The 18,027-nt window shown below is 41.1% G+C and overlaps 1 protein-coding gene across 1 annotated transcript in view; it reads right to left on the bottom strand.

Moving 5' to 3' along the window:
* Positions 1-16,299, bottom strand: part of LOC126215161 (probable cytochrome P450 304a1) — a 130,464-nt gene extending 114,165 nt beyond the window's left edge. Inside the window, exon 1 of the mRNA XM_049941831.1 lies at positions 16,199-16,299. Coding sequence (XP_049797788.1) covers positions 16,199-16,295 — 97 coding nt within the window. The 5' untranslated portion in view covers positions 16,296-16,299. The remainder of the gene's footprint in view (positions 1-16,198) is intronic.
* Positions 16,300-18,027: the final 1,728 nt, after the last annotated feature.

Raw genomic sequence — 18,027 nt, 5'->3', positions numbered from 1 at the left:
GTTAGTCACTCCCACTGTAAATTATTAGGTTATATAGAGCTAGTCATGAGATTTATCTACCAGTGGCACAACCACGGAGTAAATATCTCTGGAGTGAGCATTCACATGCGCAGAACCGATTTTATGTTGTCAACATTCTTTTCGTACGTGTCGTGGGTTGTTTATTTATGCTGCGCAGACATTTTAACAGTATCCATTTGATACCGGGAATAAACCAGCTATGTAACTTTTAAGGCTCAAATGGCTCTGAGCACTATGGGACTTAACATCTATGGTCAACAGTCCCCTAGAACTTAGAAGTACTTAAACCTAACTAACCTAAGGACATCACACACATCCATGCCCGAGGCAGGATTCGAACCTGCGACCGTAGCAGTCGCGCGGCTCCGGACTGAGCGCCTAGAACCGCTAGACCACCGCGGCCGGCAACTTTTAAGGGCTAGTGATATTGCATTCCGCTTCTTTGCGATAGGTGTCACAGTTCAAATGCACTCGATGTTTGGTAGTTTTCTGTATGATAAGACACTTTATAGTATTACAGAGCCTGACGTACATTTTTGCAGTGATAGTCTTGCAAAACGACTCGACAGTACGCTAGTACTTTTGCAAGTGTCCGAAAAAACACCGACTTTGCCACACATTTCCGATTATATCCCTGCTGAACTAGCACATTCCCCATTCTGATAATACAGCTTCACTAAAAGCGCCTTTTTAGGTAACGTCAATATGCTGCGACTGCTGGCGCATCTGATTCTCTCTCTCATTACAACTCGTTTTATACACGATTGTCGTGCGCAGTCAGTGACGTTTTGCTGTCCAGCGCCATCTGTCGGACATTTTGTGAACTTCGTTTTTTTTTTTTTTTAATAAAACCCCATGTCCTTCCAAGCATGTGTGTCAATTTTTACCTCTATATCTGCATTATTCTGTGGTTTATTAAGTTTTCAAATTCATACTGACTTTTTGATCACCCGGTAAATGTACGCATGTATGTAGAAAAAAGAACTGAAGATCGGTGTATACATTTTTGCATATAATGATCTGTAACTATGCCGAGTTTTGTGTACAGTGGTTGTGGCGTCTTCTGCCATCGTCCAGCGCTGTGACATGGCGGGCGTTTGAAAGTACAGTGCCGCACCGCGAAACTTTCCCGCTGGACGCGAGAGACGCTATACACAAACGACATTTGTTCTGTGATTTACTCTTTCATTGTTGATTGCTGTTCCACGTTCTACTCCTTGGCGAAAGCGTGAATCCAAGTGTTTTAGATACGGAATAATTTACCGTACTGAACTTTTCTCACGCCTTCGCACGAGTTATCGATTGCAGTGCATTATTGTCTGTTCCGACCGCAGGGTTTCGTTAATAAATTATTACATCAATCTGAGACAAGCTTACTTCCATTATTCAGCCTACAAGCATAGGCAGATGTTAAATTGTCGATCGCGGTAATAAAACCGGTACCGACAGTGATGTATTTGTTTACTTGTGTAATAAAGCTCGTTTCACCCAAGTTCTTCTAAGGATACGACATACAGAGAGTTTTGTGACAGTGGACAAGCTAACTTGCTTCCATCACACTTCGAAGCATTTCAGAAACTTGAGGAGCGTAAAATCGTCAGCTTTTTCGAAGGTATGGTCGATCACGTCTTTTTTTGTATGATTCAGTTTTTGACATTTGAAATAGGAGTAATTTCCAAGAATGATTGTCTATTGAATTCGGGGGACCAAACGATACATATCGTACGTGCGAACGTAAATCGATCATGCGACTCTGGTGGCGGGCGTTGTGATCAATTATTTGTGATCGTCATTTTTATCTGCTTTGCCTTAAATTACACACCTCCACGAATTATTTGTGAGTTGCTAGGGAATCCCAGACGATTTATGTCGTTAGTGAGTGGTATGTGTGGTTCAAAATATTCAAATATGTGTGAAATCTTACGGGACTTAACTGCTAAGGTCATCAGTCCCTAAGCTTACACACTACTTAACCTAAATTATCCTAAGGACAAACACACACACCCATGCCCGAGGGATGACTCGAACCTCCGCCGGGACCAGCCGCACAGTCCATGACTGCAGCGCCTTAGACCGCTCGGAGGATGTCTGGTGTTCTTGACGTTTCTTCGGCGGTTTCTCTCACATGCAAAAATCTAATTCCATGTTTATCCAGCGCAGAAAATTGTTCGACTTTTTTTTCGGAGATATGCACTAGCACTATACGAGGAAAGAAGGGACTATGTAGAATGCGGTGGTGCGAAGTGTGAAAAACTTCGTAAGAACATTTTCGATGCTGAAATACCGTTTACAATTTCATTGCGGATAGTGCTGAAAACGAACGAGTTTCAGGAAGAATACATGGTTCGACTCTTCCAAATTATCCATCCAGACCACCGTAATGGACTTTCGCATGATGACAACACCGACGACGAATAAGGTAAGTCGTCTCCTTTGCAATTACAAGTATTTTTGTAACGCTCTTCTTTTGACTTTGCTGTAACGACAACCGTAAACATACTCATAACGCCCGACACCAGAATCGCATGATCGATCTACGATCGCAAGTTCGATATGTATCGTTTGGACCCCGTGACTTCGATAGGCAATCATTCTTCGAATTACCGAAATAGGCATTACTGTTTCTGTTGCTTTCTCGAAACTAAATTAAGCAAGCTTTCACATTAGAAAGTAAGGATTACTGGCAGAAAGATCTTCTAATAACCCTTTTCTGAAACCTACATTTTATGTAAAAATTTGTCGAAACATTTTCCGACCAGAGAGTCGAAGATCATATTTCTATTGTCTGTGTAATAAAAAACGACGCACCCTTCAAATTTTTTAGAAAAGCTGTGGAAGTTAGTGTGAGCGCACTTGTCTTATTGCTCTCAGCCCCCGTTATGTAAGCTTTGTGAGCTGTAGTTCTATTGATTTCAGAATATACTGGCTTATTTTGAGAAACTTAAATCCTGTTATATGATACATCCTCCAGTCCACATGTTTAATTTCATTATTCATTGTTATCATGTGTTTTATCTTTCAGCGTTTCTAAGCAGGGAATACGCAACATTTCGATATGGTACCGATCCACCATTGGCGTGATTTCATCACTCATTGTGTTTGTGCGGAACCTGTAGTCATTCAGAAAAGAAGTTGAGCTATTTTTATCAATCAAGCTGCATAGAGCGACTAACAAATTCTAAAATCAGTCGATCCATATGACCTGTTGCGCTGTCCCCCACACCAACCTGGGAAAACAATGTTGGTTCTGTATTTCGACATAACTACCAGCAAGGAGTGTGACTGAACGAAATTTAAAATGTTTATTTGACACCACAAACGGACGGCAATCCACAGTCACCAAAACAATGAAATTTTTAAAATGTTACATAACAAGTTTCGACGCACTGACTCGTCATTTTCAAATATAATCACAGACCTAGCAAACTGCATAGTAATTGCAAGCACACTTCTTCCAAATATTACGAAAAAAACATTAAAACCAGTGTATTTTTCGTAATATTTTAAAGAAGTGTGGTTGCAAATATTAATGTAGTTTTCTAGGTTTGTGATTACAACTGAAAATGATAGTCATGTGGTCACAAACCTAGAAAATTGCATTAGTAATTGCAACCATACTTCTTTCAAATATTACGAAAAATACCCTAAAACCATAGTTTTCTAGGTTAGTGACTACATTTGAAAACGACGAATCAGTGCGTCGAAACTAGTTATGTAACCTTTTTAAAATGTCATTGTTTTAGTGACTGTGCCTGGACGGCTGGAGTGTCAACCTTTTTAAATATTGGTTGTGGTAACGAAATCCTAAAATATTTAAACTGGCGGAGATTGAAGCCAACTGAAATACTACTTTAAAAATGATTTTAAAAAATAAAAATAAAAAAGAACTTTCACTCACTACTTTGAACCGCCAAAAATTCTGAAAAATTTTTTTCTTTATTTCTGACCGAGAAATCAATCTTCGTAGTTCTGGCTTCAAAATTGCCTTAATAACGATATAATTTCGAAAAACCCTTCATCTCCTGTTCAGTCCCTTAGGAGTGGAGTTTCGAGGAATTCCTTCTTAGACGATGCCTACAGTATAAGATCAACACCCTCTCCACATGTTAAGTTTCTATCCTTAGAGTCAGTCAGCCACCCACGACATTGCCTTTTATATACAGAGATTGTCCTTGCATAGGCCTATTCAAATTTTGTATATAAACAGACCGAAGCGAAGAACTTTTACCAAGGCCGGGATTCGATCTCGTGCCTCCTGGCCACTACATCACCTGGTATAGTGGCTTTGCACAACTGCACGAACTACCCTAGCGCGTGTCCCTCCTTAATACAAATTCCTATTCCAATTTGTGCAAAACCATTGTGGTGTAGTAGTCAGCACATCTGTCTAGTGAGAAGAGACCCAGGTTGGAATCTTGGCTTTGGCACGAATTTTCATTCTTCGATTCAGTTTGCATATACATCGTACATATTTGAGACTTGAAAAGGTTACTGAATCCATATAGTTTCATGTTACTAAAATTATTTTGCAGTAAATGACTACTTGACTAATTGAATCTGCATGAAGAATACTGTCAAACCGTCAATACTCGAAATCACACATTCAGTACTTACTGCCAATGTCGAGAATATTCCGAGGGCCATCAGCCGTCGATGCAGTTTTTCAGTTGGCTTCAATCTCCGCCAGTTTAAATATTTTAGGATTTCGTTACCAGAACAAACATTTAAAAAGTTTATTTGACATTCCAGCCGTCCAGGCACAGTCACTAAAACATGTAATTTTTAAAAGGTTACCTGACTAGTTTCGACGCACTGAGTCGTAGTTTTGAAATGTAATCACAAAGCTAAAAAAAAAACTATGGTTTTAGCGTATTTTTCGTAATATTTGAAACAAGTATGGTTACATTTACTAAGGCAGTTTTCTAGGTTTGTGATTACATGACGATCGTTTTCAATTGTAATGACAAATCTGCTAAACTGCATTACTATTTGCAACCACACTTCTTTCAAATATTACGGAAAACACACTGGTTTTAGTGTTTTTTTCGTAATAATTGAAAGAAGTGTGGTTGCAATTACTAATGCAGTTTTCTAGGTTTGTGATTACATTTGAAAATAACAAGTCAGTGCATCGAAACTAGTTATGTAACCTTTTAAAAATTTCATTGTTTTAGTGCTAGCAGCTTAATACACTATTGGCCATCACAATTGCTACACCACGAAGATGGCGTGCTACAGACGCGAAATTTAACCGACAGGAAGAAGATGCTGTGATATGCAAATGATCAGCTTTTCAGAGCGTTCACACAAGGTTGGGGCCGGTGGCGACACCTACAATGTGCTGACATGAGGAAAGTTTCCAACCGGTTTCTCATGCACAAACAGCAGTTGATCCGCGTTGCCTGGTGAAACGTTGTTGTGATGCCTCGTGTAAGGAGGAGAAATGCGTACCATCACCTTTCCGACTTTGGTAAAGGTCGGATTGTAGCCTATCGCAATTGCGGATTATCGTATCGCGACACTGCTGCTCGCGTTGGTCGAGATCCAACGAGTGTTAGCAGAATATGGAAGTGGTGGGTTCAGGAGGGTAATCCGGAACGCCGTGCTGGATCTCAACGGCCTCGTATCACTAGCTTTCGAGATGATAGGCATCTTATCCGCATGGCTGTAACGGATCGTGCAGCCACGTCTCGATCCATGAGTCAACAGATGGGGCCGTTTGCAAGACAACAACCATCTGCACGAAGAGTTCGACGACGTTTGCAGCAGCATGGACTATGAGCTCGGAGATCGTGGCTGCGGTTACCCTTGACGCTGCATCACAGACAGGAGCGCCAGTGATGGTGTACTCAGCGACGAACCTGGGTGCAAGAATGCCAAAACGTCATTATTTCGGATGAATCCAGGTTCTGTTTACAGCATCATGATGGTCGCATCCGTGTTTGGCGACATCGCGGTGAACGCACATAGGAAGCGTGTATTCGTCATCGCCATACTGGCGTATCACCCGACATGATGGTATGGGGTGCCATTGGTTACACGTCTCGGTCACCTCTTGTTCGCATTGACGACACTTTGAACAGTGGTCGTTACATTTCAGATGTGTTACGACCCGTGGCTCTACCCTTCATTCGATCCCTGCGAAACCCTACATTTCAGCAGGATAATGCATGACCGCATGTTGCAGGTCCTGTACGGACCTTTCTGGATACAGAAAATGTTCGACTGCTACTCTGGGCAGCACGTTCTCCAGATCTCTCACCAATGGAAAACGTCTGGTCAATGGTGGCCGAGCAACTGGCTCGTCACAGTACACCAGTCACTACTCTTTATGGACTGTGGTATCGTGATGAAGCTGCATGGGCAGCTGTACCTGTACACGCTATCCAAGCTCTGTTTGACTCCGTGCCTAGGCGTATCAAGGCCGTTATTACGGCCAGTGGTGGTTGTTGTGGGTACTGATTTCTCAGGATCTATGCACCCAAATTACGTGAAAATGTAATCACATGTCAGTTCTAGTATAATATATTTGTCCAATGAATACCCGGTTATCATCTGCATTTCTTCTTGGTGTAGCAATTTTAATGGCCATTAGTGTATATGCCTGATAAGGACATGGTTGTTACAGTAGTTTCACCAAAGAGCTGCTTATAATAAGTAATCTTTATTCACGACAGGACGTTCTGGCTTTATCGCCATTTTCAAGTACGTCTAGCCGCGCGGGGTAGCACCTTGCCACGTGTCGCGCGGCTCCCCCCGTCTGAGGTTCGAGTCCTCCCTCGGGCATGTGTGTGTGTGTGTGTGTGTGTGTTAGTTTAAGTTAGATAAGTAGTGTATAGGCTTACGGACCAGTGGCCTCAGCAGTTTGGTCCCATAGGATCTTACCACAAATTTCCAAGTACGTCTAGATTGATGTGACGTTCATATTATGTCGTTAGGAGACAGTCTTGTAACTGTCACTGTTTTACTAAGATGGTAAATGATGTCAATATATTGAAAATAAAACCTTAATTACGATGTGAAAGTAGTGTGACATTTCCACTCTTACGACGCGCTATGTTTGTTTTCAACATACTGACAGCATTTACCATCTTATTAAAACAGTGGCAGTTATCAGACACTCCACTAACGACGTAATATGGACGTCACATCAGTCTAGACGAACTTGAAAATGGGGATAAAGCCGAAACAGTCTGTCGTGAATAAAGATTGCTTATTATAAGCAGCTATATGGTTCATCTACTGTAATAATTTCTAGTACTGCCAATACACACCCTCAGACGGTCAATAAATTGACGGACTACCAATATTAGTGACGTGTGAGGGTCCCTTGCAGCATTGCCAACACAGAAAATGTATTCCGCTAAACTGACGTTAGAATTCCGCTAAATGCTTATTATTGTTATTTACGCCCCTAAAAACGAAATTTCAATGCACTGATAACTTACTTTTTATCAATCGTCATGGCATATTATTATTATTATTATTACTACTGCTAAAAGGAAGTTTACTAAGTTCACATTCCACTCACCACATTAATGTAGTTCAAGCCACAATATTTCATTTCCCTCCTCACCCTGCAGTAGGTTGTCTGCTGAAGTACAGGGACCGAGTGAAGGTATCCCTGGGGCATACGCTCACACGGTACCGATTTCTTGGAGAACATTCTCCGGCAGCTCGTATTCGTGACAGCACTTACCAAAACGACTAAGACCAGCTCTTTTCGTAATTATGGCGTTCACCATAAAAGTAGTTAGTCTGTTCCAGCGAGACGTTTTTTATCAAATTTAGTTGGCCAAAGGCCGTTTCCACCTCTGCATTGCACTGTGATAAACGAAAAGCATAATACCCAGATCGGAGAGTAATTGGAAAGGATTTAAGCCGCTGGCATCTCTGTATGACCTAACTTCATTCCAGAACGCCACAGTATGGTTGATTTGTTTCCACTGGACAGTAGTGAGCTTGGTGCACCGAAAATCAATTTTTGTTACTGTACTGTCTGATAAGCCCATTTCCTTAGCCAGCCCTATTATAGGTTCTTTTATCACTTTCAAGCATTCTCTTATAGCAATGAAGTATACTTTTTGCAACACTTTTACATTTTTGGGCAAGCGGCGTAGCACCTCAGAAGCAAGGGAAACAAGAAAATTTTTCACATCTTTTCGTTATGGCATTCTCAGCATCATATGAAATTTTGTTGGAAGTATTAATATCCTGCAGTAAGACTTCGAGTTCGTGACCTAAGTATGTTCTTGGCGACTTATATTTGTGAACATCTGCTGTTAAAAGTTCGCCTCTATACCCTGGCACAACAATTCTCCTTACGAGCCCACGGATTAGTAAAACAAAATCGTTTAGGAGCCATGATTGGTCTGCAGAATTTGACTGAATTGCCTTATTTACCATCTGATATTCTTCCAAATAAGGTTCCAAAAAACACTATGGTATATTGATAATTTTCACTTATGGACCGTCTGACAGCAACTGAATAAAACACAATTTTAGTGCCATACGCGTTTCGCCTTTATTTTCTGCAAGGCATCATCAGTGGCAGGTTGCGTAGACAGTTTCTTACATATTACGCTCCTGTTGCATTTTTGGTGTTGTTCTTCTTCCTATGAGCGCCAATTTGCTGTTTTTTCCGCATTCCACAGCACTATGCACTGAGCGCTTGTTTTAATGCAATGTTTTGGTTTCTGTTGCCGACTGTCAAATCAGTGCATAGTGCTGTGGAATGCGGAAAAAACAGCAAATTGGCGCTCATAGGAAGAAGAACAACACCAAAAATGCAACAGGAGCGTAATATGTAAGAAACTGTCTACGCAACCTGCCACTGATGATGCCTTGCAGAAAATAAAGGCGAAACGCGTATGGCACTAAAATTGTGTTTTATTCAGTTGCTGTCAGACGGTCCATAAGTGAAAATTATCAATATACCATAGTATTACGCGCAACTGAGGAGGACAGGACCACAAAACGTTGAAGGTTCCAAAAAAGTAAGATAAATTTTGTTTACGTCGTCACTGTACATATTATGGAGGCCTTGGGCAGTATAGCACTTCTCATGAAGCGCTGCTATCTCAAAGTGGGTTTTTACTTCAAGCCACTGAGACAAAGCACGAGAAACAGCCTCTAAAACAGACGTACAACGTGTATTGCACTTCTGAACTATTCTCAATGGATTAGCTCCGTCATTTATTGCACTGAATAACTTTCTATGAGCAATTCGACGAGATGAAGACTTGGAAAACCAAGAACACTTTTCTGACAACAAAAATTCCAATTTCCGAGGCAAAGTTTCAGCTGGGGCAGAAGATACCGCCAGATGACGAGCTTCTCTTTTCAAATTCTGATGCACACCATGATTGATGCCTACCACAACTGCAACATTGTCAGAACCCTAACCGCGCATGAAATGAATGTTCAATCCGTACTCATTAAGCAAAGATTTCAAATCATTGGTTACTTCCACTGGGTTGCCTTCCTCTAAGTCTACCATTCCCAAGAATGTGGAAACAATGCGATCTTGGGCCTCAGAAAAGTATATCACAAACGCAGCTAACAATTTACTGGCACTAATGTCTGTAGATTCATCCAGAAGTACACTGAAATATCTACCTCCTATGTCAGTTTTCAGATTGGCCTTGAAATGTGGGTAAATAATGTTTTTAATCATACCACTACACTTGCTTCTATGCAAAAGTATCTGAGAGACATGGTCAACACCTATAAGACACCTTTTGAAATGCTGCATAGGTGAGCCACTGATCTTACTGTGGAATGGTTAGCCACAAATAAACATAATGCAGCTTCTGCAACAGAAACTTCATTGGACTGCCTAACTACGTGTTCATCTAGTTTCAACTGCCCCTGTGCAGGAAAGGGTGCGGCAGCTTTTACAAGCTTTTTGCTTTTTGAATGATTCAGTAAACCCAAGAGGCCCGAAATTAAATTGCACTGGCAAAATCGACATCGCACCTAGAAGGATCGGCGGGGATCTCACAAGCCAGTTTTTCAATTGTTTGTTGCTAAGCCACTCTTTCCTAAACTTTTGGGTGTGTTTTTTGTCCTTCTGCTTCGACATTTTGATGAGACAACTAATAAAAAAGTAAAGAAAATCACTGATTACAACGCGATTAATTGCACCATAAACATTAACAATTCTACACTACGCACTGTACCCACTTCGGTCCACGGTAACTTGCAACTGCATTGCTAATACCTAAAGAACTAAGACTGGAAAAGATTGTTCTGTTGTGTTGAAGCAGGGGAAACACTATATCAAAAACCGATTATTAAGAGTTAGCTGGAGCCATATTGTCGCCACTTTAGAATTTTCCACACTAAATATAATTTCAAATTGTGTAAAATGTTCCAGTTGAAACTCATGTCCACACATTTCCCCAAACTAACAAGAAAAATCAAAACTTGGAGATATGCAAATCCAAACCTAGGAGAACCTAGTACATCTAAAAGGTATATCACGGAAATTATGAATGTTAAAATAGTCAGAAATGGGGAATTCGACTCAGATCATTATCTCTCTAAGATTAAAATAAAATTTCTCAAATGTAAAACAAAAAAGCGACCAAGAAAATGATCAGATACAACACCACTACAGCTAATATCACAAAAGAAAATATAGAAAAATTTAGAGAAGAAATTGAGACAAGTAAAGAAGGTGATTGGCGTGAACTCCTGATGCAAACAACTCAAGCAGTAGAGAAAACTTCAGGATTGGCCAAGAATAAAAAGAAGACATAGTGGAATGAGGAGTGTGAAGAAGAACTAAAGAGCTAAAAAATGGAGAAAATGGAGCTGTTCGAAACAAGAGGAAGACCGTGAACAATTCAGATAGCAAAGAAAAGAAACATCAAAAATAATATGGAAAAGCAAACGAAACTTTGAAAATTCTCAGCTTACTCAAACAGAATAAAATTTCACCAAAAATAATACTATAAATTTTTATCAAGCCCTCAAACACATACTTAAAAGATATCAGGCACCAAGTATTTTATTCAAAGATGAAAATGGCAAAGTGGGATTAAATAACAAAGAAAATCGTGAAATTTTTGCCAAATTTTTAGAAAAGCTGTTAAACTGTCCATTTACAACAGGTAAATTAGAATTTCCAGTGACACCTCAAAATCTAGAGGAAGATTTCCCACCAACAAAGTTAGAAATTTATGAAACAAAAATAATAAAGGATATACAACTGCTTCTTGAGAACATCTGGAAAACTGAAAAGATTCCTGTTGAATGGAAAACAGCATTAATCCACCCGCTACATAAAAAGGGAGACAAACAAAATGTTAATAATTACAGAGGAGTGTCACTTCTGCCAGTGGCATACAAAATATTATCAAAAATTCTCCTGAACAGAGTGGTAGATACTTTAGACAAACACTGGGAGAATATCAGGGTGATTTTCGAAAGGGAAGATCTTGTGCAGAACAAATTTTTAACTTAAAGTCAATAATTCGCCATAGAATATTAACCAACAAACCAATAATAGTGTCATTTATTGATTTCAAGAAAGCATTTGATTGTATAGACAGAGGAACAATAGATAAGGTCATTAGAGAATTTGGTGTTAAATCAAAATTACTAGTATAATTTGTGACGCACTAACAGATACAATATCTAAAGTCAAATTTATGGAAGAAGTATCTCAGCCATTTGAAATAAAAACTGGTGTTAGACAAAGTGATGGTTTATCACCTTTACTGTTTGATTGTGTTCTAGAAAAAATTGTAAGGATCTGCAATTAGGAGCTAAAAAAATCACAAAATTGAACCAATAACTCTGGGAAGGAAAACAAATGGAATTAAGGTAAACTGCTTGGATTTTGAGGATGATTTTGCAGTACTTTCAGAAAACCTGACACAAGCAGTTATTCAGATAAACCTTGAAAAAAAACAGCAAACAGAACTGGTCTCAAAATTTCAGCTGAAAAAGCAAAATTCTTGACAAATATTAAAAAATGCGCCAAAATTCATAGAAACACAAATAGGCAAAATAGAGAGAGTAAATAAATTTAAATATCTTGGAGAGACTATGTTGTGTTGGCTGAAGAGCCAACAACGTGTTATTATTGGAGGCCGAAATGCACGCGTTTAGCTCACGCAGGCTGGCGTGAGGAGGGAAGGACTATACTGACGTGAGGTCTGGAACATGACAAGGAATTAGAATTCATGTGGTGTCTGGCGGTGACACCACAGACTATACAACAGAACGGACTAGAAAAATCTGCAATAGTTGTAGGAATTAACAAAATGGAAAGAGCGTATGGTGTGACAAAAATATTTACAACAAGAAATGTATACCTAGAAAAACAAAACTTAAACACTACACCACAGTGGTACGACCAGAATGTTTATATGGATCTGAATGCCTAACGATGAACTATAAGATGGAAAGACTAGAGGTACTGGAAAGAAGGATTATTAGAAAATCAATGGGTGCAATAAAAACTGCATATGGTTCGAAAATAAGAAGTAATGAGGAGATCTATAAAAATATAGAGAAAAAAATCTGAAGTAATGGCCAATCGAAGATTAACCTATTTTGGACATCTCTACCGAATGGATCGAAATAGATTAACGAAACAAATACTCCTATATTTCTGGGAGGACGACGGTTCAATCCTGCGTCCGGCCATCCTGATTTAGGTTTTCCGTGATTTCCCTAAATCGCTTCAGGCAAATGCCGGGATGGTTCCTTTGACAGGGCACGGCCGACTTCCTTCCCCATCCTTCCTTGATCCGATGATACCGATGACCTCGCTGTTTGGTCTCTTCCCCCAAAACAACCCAACCCAACTCCTATATTTCTGGAAGAAGAAATCGACAGTAGCATGGATTACAGAAGTAAGGAAAGATCTAGAAAGAAACAACTTCAAAGAATAAGAATTAGCAGACAGAAACCGTTTTAAAAATAAAATACTAAATTTGGAAGGCTTTAAAAGCAGAAGAAATAAAAAATCGGGAACAACATGTACACAAGAAAGGAAGAGACTTCATGGGGTGAAAATGAGGGAATACTGGAAAAATAGGAAACAACAACAAAGGAAGAAGAGGAACTGAAGTTGTTAACATGATCCTAGTTGGTCGATACGATTGGAAAAAAAAGGATGGAAAGGCTGAATTAAACAGAAAAATATTGTTGCAGACACCAATCCACAAATCCGTTGACCGCTAATTCAACATTTCACCCTCTGACAGTGTGTAAAATCCGTAAAATTTAGCGGAAATTCGGTAATTTACAAGAATGATTGCCTATCGAAGTCGCAGGGTCCAAACGACACATATCGAACGTGCGATTGTAAATCGATCATGCGCGTCTTGTTGCGGACATTATGATCAATTATTTGTGATCGTCATTTTCATCTGTTTTCCTTCGCTCCTTTAGTTGCTCTAAATTACATTCCTCCGCGCTTGGGAAACCCAGACTATTTCAGTTCTCGCGGTTCTAGGCGCGCAGTCCGGAACCGTGCGACTGCTACGGTCGCAGGTTCGATTCCTGCCTCGGGCATGGATGTGTGTGATGTCCTTTGGTTGGTTAGGTTTAAGTAGTTCTAAGTTCTAGGGGACTGCTGACCACAGCAGTTGAGTCCCATAGTGCTCAGAGCCATTTGAACCATTTGAACTATTTCAGTCGATAGTGAGTGTGAGTGTGGTGTCTGGTGTTCCTAACGTTTCTTCGGCGGATTCTCTTACATGGAAAAATCTAATTCCATGCTTATCCAGCGTATAAAATTGACTTTTTGTCGCAAATGTGTCCAGACCAGCGTAATTAATCTATCTTGCTGGATTCGAGACTACGTGTTGCAAGCAGCAGCGTCGGAAACTGAAGTATCTGCTAATACCATGTGTGACTATTTCGGGTTTTGCAGAGAAGTCTGTTATGTGGTAGTGACAGTGTATCAATTGGTGGAATGAGTAGAGTTGTGGGAGAAGGAGAATCTCATATAGCTAGAAGGAAGAAGAACCAGAGAGGACGACCTTCAAAGAGTGAAATAGATCATATTTGGGTATTCGGTGGAATAGAAAGAGAGTCCCGGAAGTGTTTCGTTGTGAGAGTATTGTCCCGAGACAAGGTCACATTAGTGGGTCTGACAAAGCACTTCATGCTGCCTGGTATTAAAGTCATTACAGACGGATTTCAGTCCTACAAGACTCTGAAAGCTGAAGGATTCGACCACGAATTCGTGAACCACTCTGTAGAGTTCGTGTCTTCGGATGACCCCAGTGTGCACACGCAGAATGTCGAGCGCCTAAGGAAATTTGTGAAGTCTTCCATTAAAAGAGAAGGGCGTCCAGGACAAAGGGACCAACTGAACTTGTTTCAGTATCTCTCTTCACACAACTTGCGTTTGCGTGATATTGGCAGAGTTTACCCATGCTATGGCAAAAAGAGAATTGTTCCTGTAGCGGACACATCACATGGACTTTCACATGACGACAACACCGACGACGAGTAAGGCAAGACGTAACGTTAGCAACAGTCCTGCCCAATCACCCCCCTCCACACCAATCCATATCCTAAGCTCCGCCTATGGTGTGCCGCATGTCCCAACGTCAAAGTTGTTCGTATCACAGATATGCCAGTCATAACAAGGGTGAAAATCAGTAGTTAGTACGAAATACAGTTTTTCAGGTACCATTGTGAAAAGAATTAGAAATATGTTCATTGAATATGCGAGTTGAAAAATCATCAGTAAGAAAGAAAAATAAAAATGGTATCCGCACTGTCTTTTTTATTTCATGAGCTTTCATCTGCACTATATCAAAACATCTGATATTTGTTAACTGCAGTGAGCGCAAATTTCCGTCACCTCGCGTAGTCATGTCCATTATAATTATCCGGGCTGTTATGCCGTGGTCGGTTGATGAATTCTGTGTCAGTTCCCAACGTTTCGCCTCCGACTGTGGGAGGCATCTTCAAGGGGGTCCGTAGCTCGATGGAAGGTCCAACACACCCACTGGCTCGCTACTGACAGTCAGTAGCGAGCCAGTGTGTGTGTTGGACCTTCCATCGAGCTACGGACCCCCTTGAAGATGTCTCCCGTAGTCGGAGACGAAACGTTGGGAATTGACACAGAATTCATCAACCGACCACGGCAAAACAGCTCGGATAATTATAATGGACATGATTTTTCCGGCCGTGAAAGTCTACATTTTAATACCTCGCAGAGTGTAAGAAATTCTGTTGGGAAATATTAATTGGTAGTATCGACAAGGATGCTGTCCATTATCTCGATTGTCTAAAGTCAATGTTGTGCATAAACAAGGCAAAGTCGATTTCTTGGTTATTTCTGATTACCTCATTAAGACTAAAGAATATAAGAGTGGGATAATGTAGAAATGCGTAATGCAAGCAGTCAGATATTTATACAGTGGCATTCTTCATTAATATTTGCCTGTGTAATGGGTGAATATTTACTTGTAAACTCTTATCACTGCTTGCTTATAGCAGACGCGAGATTACTTTGAGTTCTTCTTCAGTGTTGAGAGCTTTAGAGCTGACTATTGTTAAACATATGTACATAATTTCGTCAGTGTCATTCCAACACATCTTATCGCACTTTAATGTCTGTTAGATATCAGTTTTGACAGCAGTTGGCCACAACAGTCAAGATTAGGTACCTTGTGTATGATAACTTTATTGAGAGTGCATATCTATGTTTCATTTTGACAGTATTACACAAACTGCTAAGAAGTACTAACAGCACAACGCTGCTAGTATGAACAGCCAAGGTAAAACAAAAAACGACGAACAAAAACACGACAGCGACGAGGACTACCAAAGATCATATTGATGCGCGCTTGGTTGGTGTGGCGGGGGCTAGGTGTGGAGGGGGGTAAATGGGCGGGGCTTGTGTAAATGTCCGGGGCTGTCGCTAACGTTTCCTAAAGGTAAGTCATCTCCTTTGCAATTACAAATACTTTTTTTAACGCTCTTCTTTTGTCGTTGCTGTAGTGACCACCGTAAACATACTCATAACGCCCGCGAAGAGAGAGTCGCATGATCGATTTACAATCGAACGTTCGATATGTGCCGTTTGCACCCCGCGACTTCGATAGGCAATCACTCTTGGAAATTACCAGAAATTCCGTTAGCTTGGCAAGCCCGGTCCCTCGACCACGGCCGCCTGACCGCTGGAGGCGCAGCTCACCTGGGGGGAAGTTGTGCGGCCTGGAATAGGCCGCCTTGACCAGGTACAACAGCAGCGCCACGACAACGCCGGCCAGCACAAGCTCCGCAGACACCATGACGGCGACTTCGGGACTGGACAGCTCCCGGCACAATTTAAACAGGCCGCAGCTTCCCCCCACCGCCTGGCGCGCCACGTGATTACGCAAAATGACGACGCAGATGATCCGCAAATCAAAACAGCTCTCCGCGAATCTGAGACGTCGCCTGACGTCCCACTGACTCCTGGCCTCTGGGCCAGCGCGACACAGCCATAGCCACAACGCTAACATTCCTGTCATGCTTGTTTCGGCGGCTCCATCAAAATACTTTGTTGACAACAAACGTCTTGCCGCCAGTTGTGCCCCGCACACCCACCGTCGTCGCAAATACAGTGATACCGCTTCGACGTCCGGCCCCGGTAGCTGTGTGGTCAGCACGACAAAATGTCAATCCTAAGGGGCCGGGTTCGATTCCCGGCTGGGTCGGAGATTTTCTCCGCTCAGGGACTGGGTGTTGTGTTGTCCTAATTATAATCATTTCATCCCCATAGACGCGCAAGTTGTAGAAGTTGCGTCAAATCGAAAGACTTGCACCCGGCGAATGGTCTACCCGACGGGAGGCCCTAGTCACACGACATTACATTACATCGCCTCGACGTCCGCCCCCCCCCCCCCCCCTCCTTTGGCAGTGGAGCTGATCTCACAAGTTTGTGTATTTGTGTATATATAGTCCCGTCTACTTAAGAACCATTCCCTACAGTGGGGGTCGGGCATAAAACATCTTGGAATCACGTTGTGAATCTAATTGTGTGAACTAGCATATGAAAATTGATCTCGTTTTCTATTTCCAGAGATATTTCATACACTTTCAACCACGACGTATCCAAAGACAGTGATTTTGTTTATTACTCGGGAATAGCACACCAATCGTGTTCAAGTCTATTTTTTTCTAATTTTTGTTCCCCAAGTAATTTGATTTAGTTACCTTTGTTGAGAAAGCCGTGAAGGAAACAAAAGAAAAATTCGGAGTAGGAATTAAAATCCATGGGGAAGAAATAAAAACTTTGAGGTTCGCTGATGACATTGTAATTCTGTCAGAGACAGCAAAGGACCTGGAAGTGCAGCTGAACGGAATGGACAGTGTCTTGAAAGGAGGATATAAGATGAACATCAACAAAAGCAAAACGAGGATAATGGAATGTAGTCGAATTAAGTCGGGTGATGCTGAGGGAATTAGATTAGGAAATGAGACACTTAAAGTAGTAAAGGAGTTTTGCTATTTGAGGAGCAAAATAACTGATGATGGTCGAAGTAGAGAGGATATAAAATGTAGACTGGCAATGGCAAGGAAAGCGTTTCTGAAGAAGAGAAATTTGTTAACATCGAGTATAGACTTAAGTGTCAGGATGTCTTTTCTGAAAGTATTTGTATGGAGTGTAGCCATGTATGGAAGTGAAACATGGACGGTAAATAGTTTGGACAAGAAGAGAATAGAAGCTTTCGAAATGTGGCGCTACAGAAGAATGCTGAAGATTAGATGGATAGCTCACATAACTAATGAGGAGGTAATGAACAGAATTGGGGAGAAGAGAAATTTGTGGCACAACTTGACTAGAAGAAGGGATCGGTTGGTAGGACAAGTTCTATGGCATCAAGGGATCACCAATTTCGTTCAAATGGCTCTGAGCACTATGGGACTTAACATCTGAAGTCATCAGTCCCCTAGACTTAGAACTACTTTAGCCTAACTAACCAAAGGACATCACACACATCCATGCCCGAGGCAGGATTCGAACCTGCGACCGTAGCA

Source organism: Schistocerca nitens, chromosome 12 (genome assembly GCF_023898315.1).
Source record: "Schistocerca nitens isolate TAMUIC-IGC-003100 chromosome 12, iqSchNite1.1, whole genome shotgun sequence".
Taxonomy (NCBI): Eukaryota; Metazoa; Arthropoda; class Insecta; order Orthoptera; family Acrididae; genus Schistocerca; species Schistocerca nitens.
This window is presented reverse-complemented; position numbering and strand designations above follow the sequence as displayed.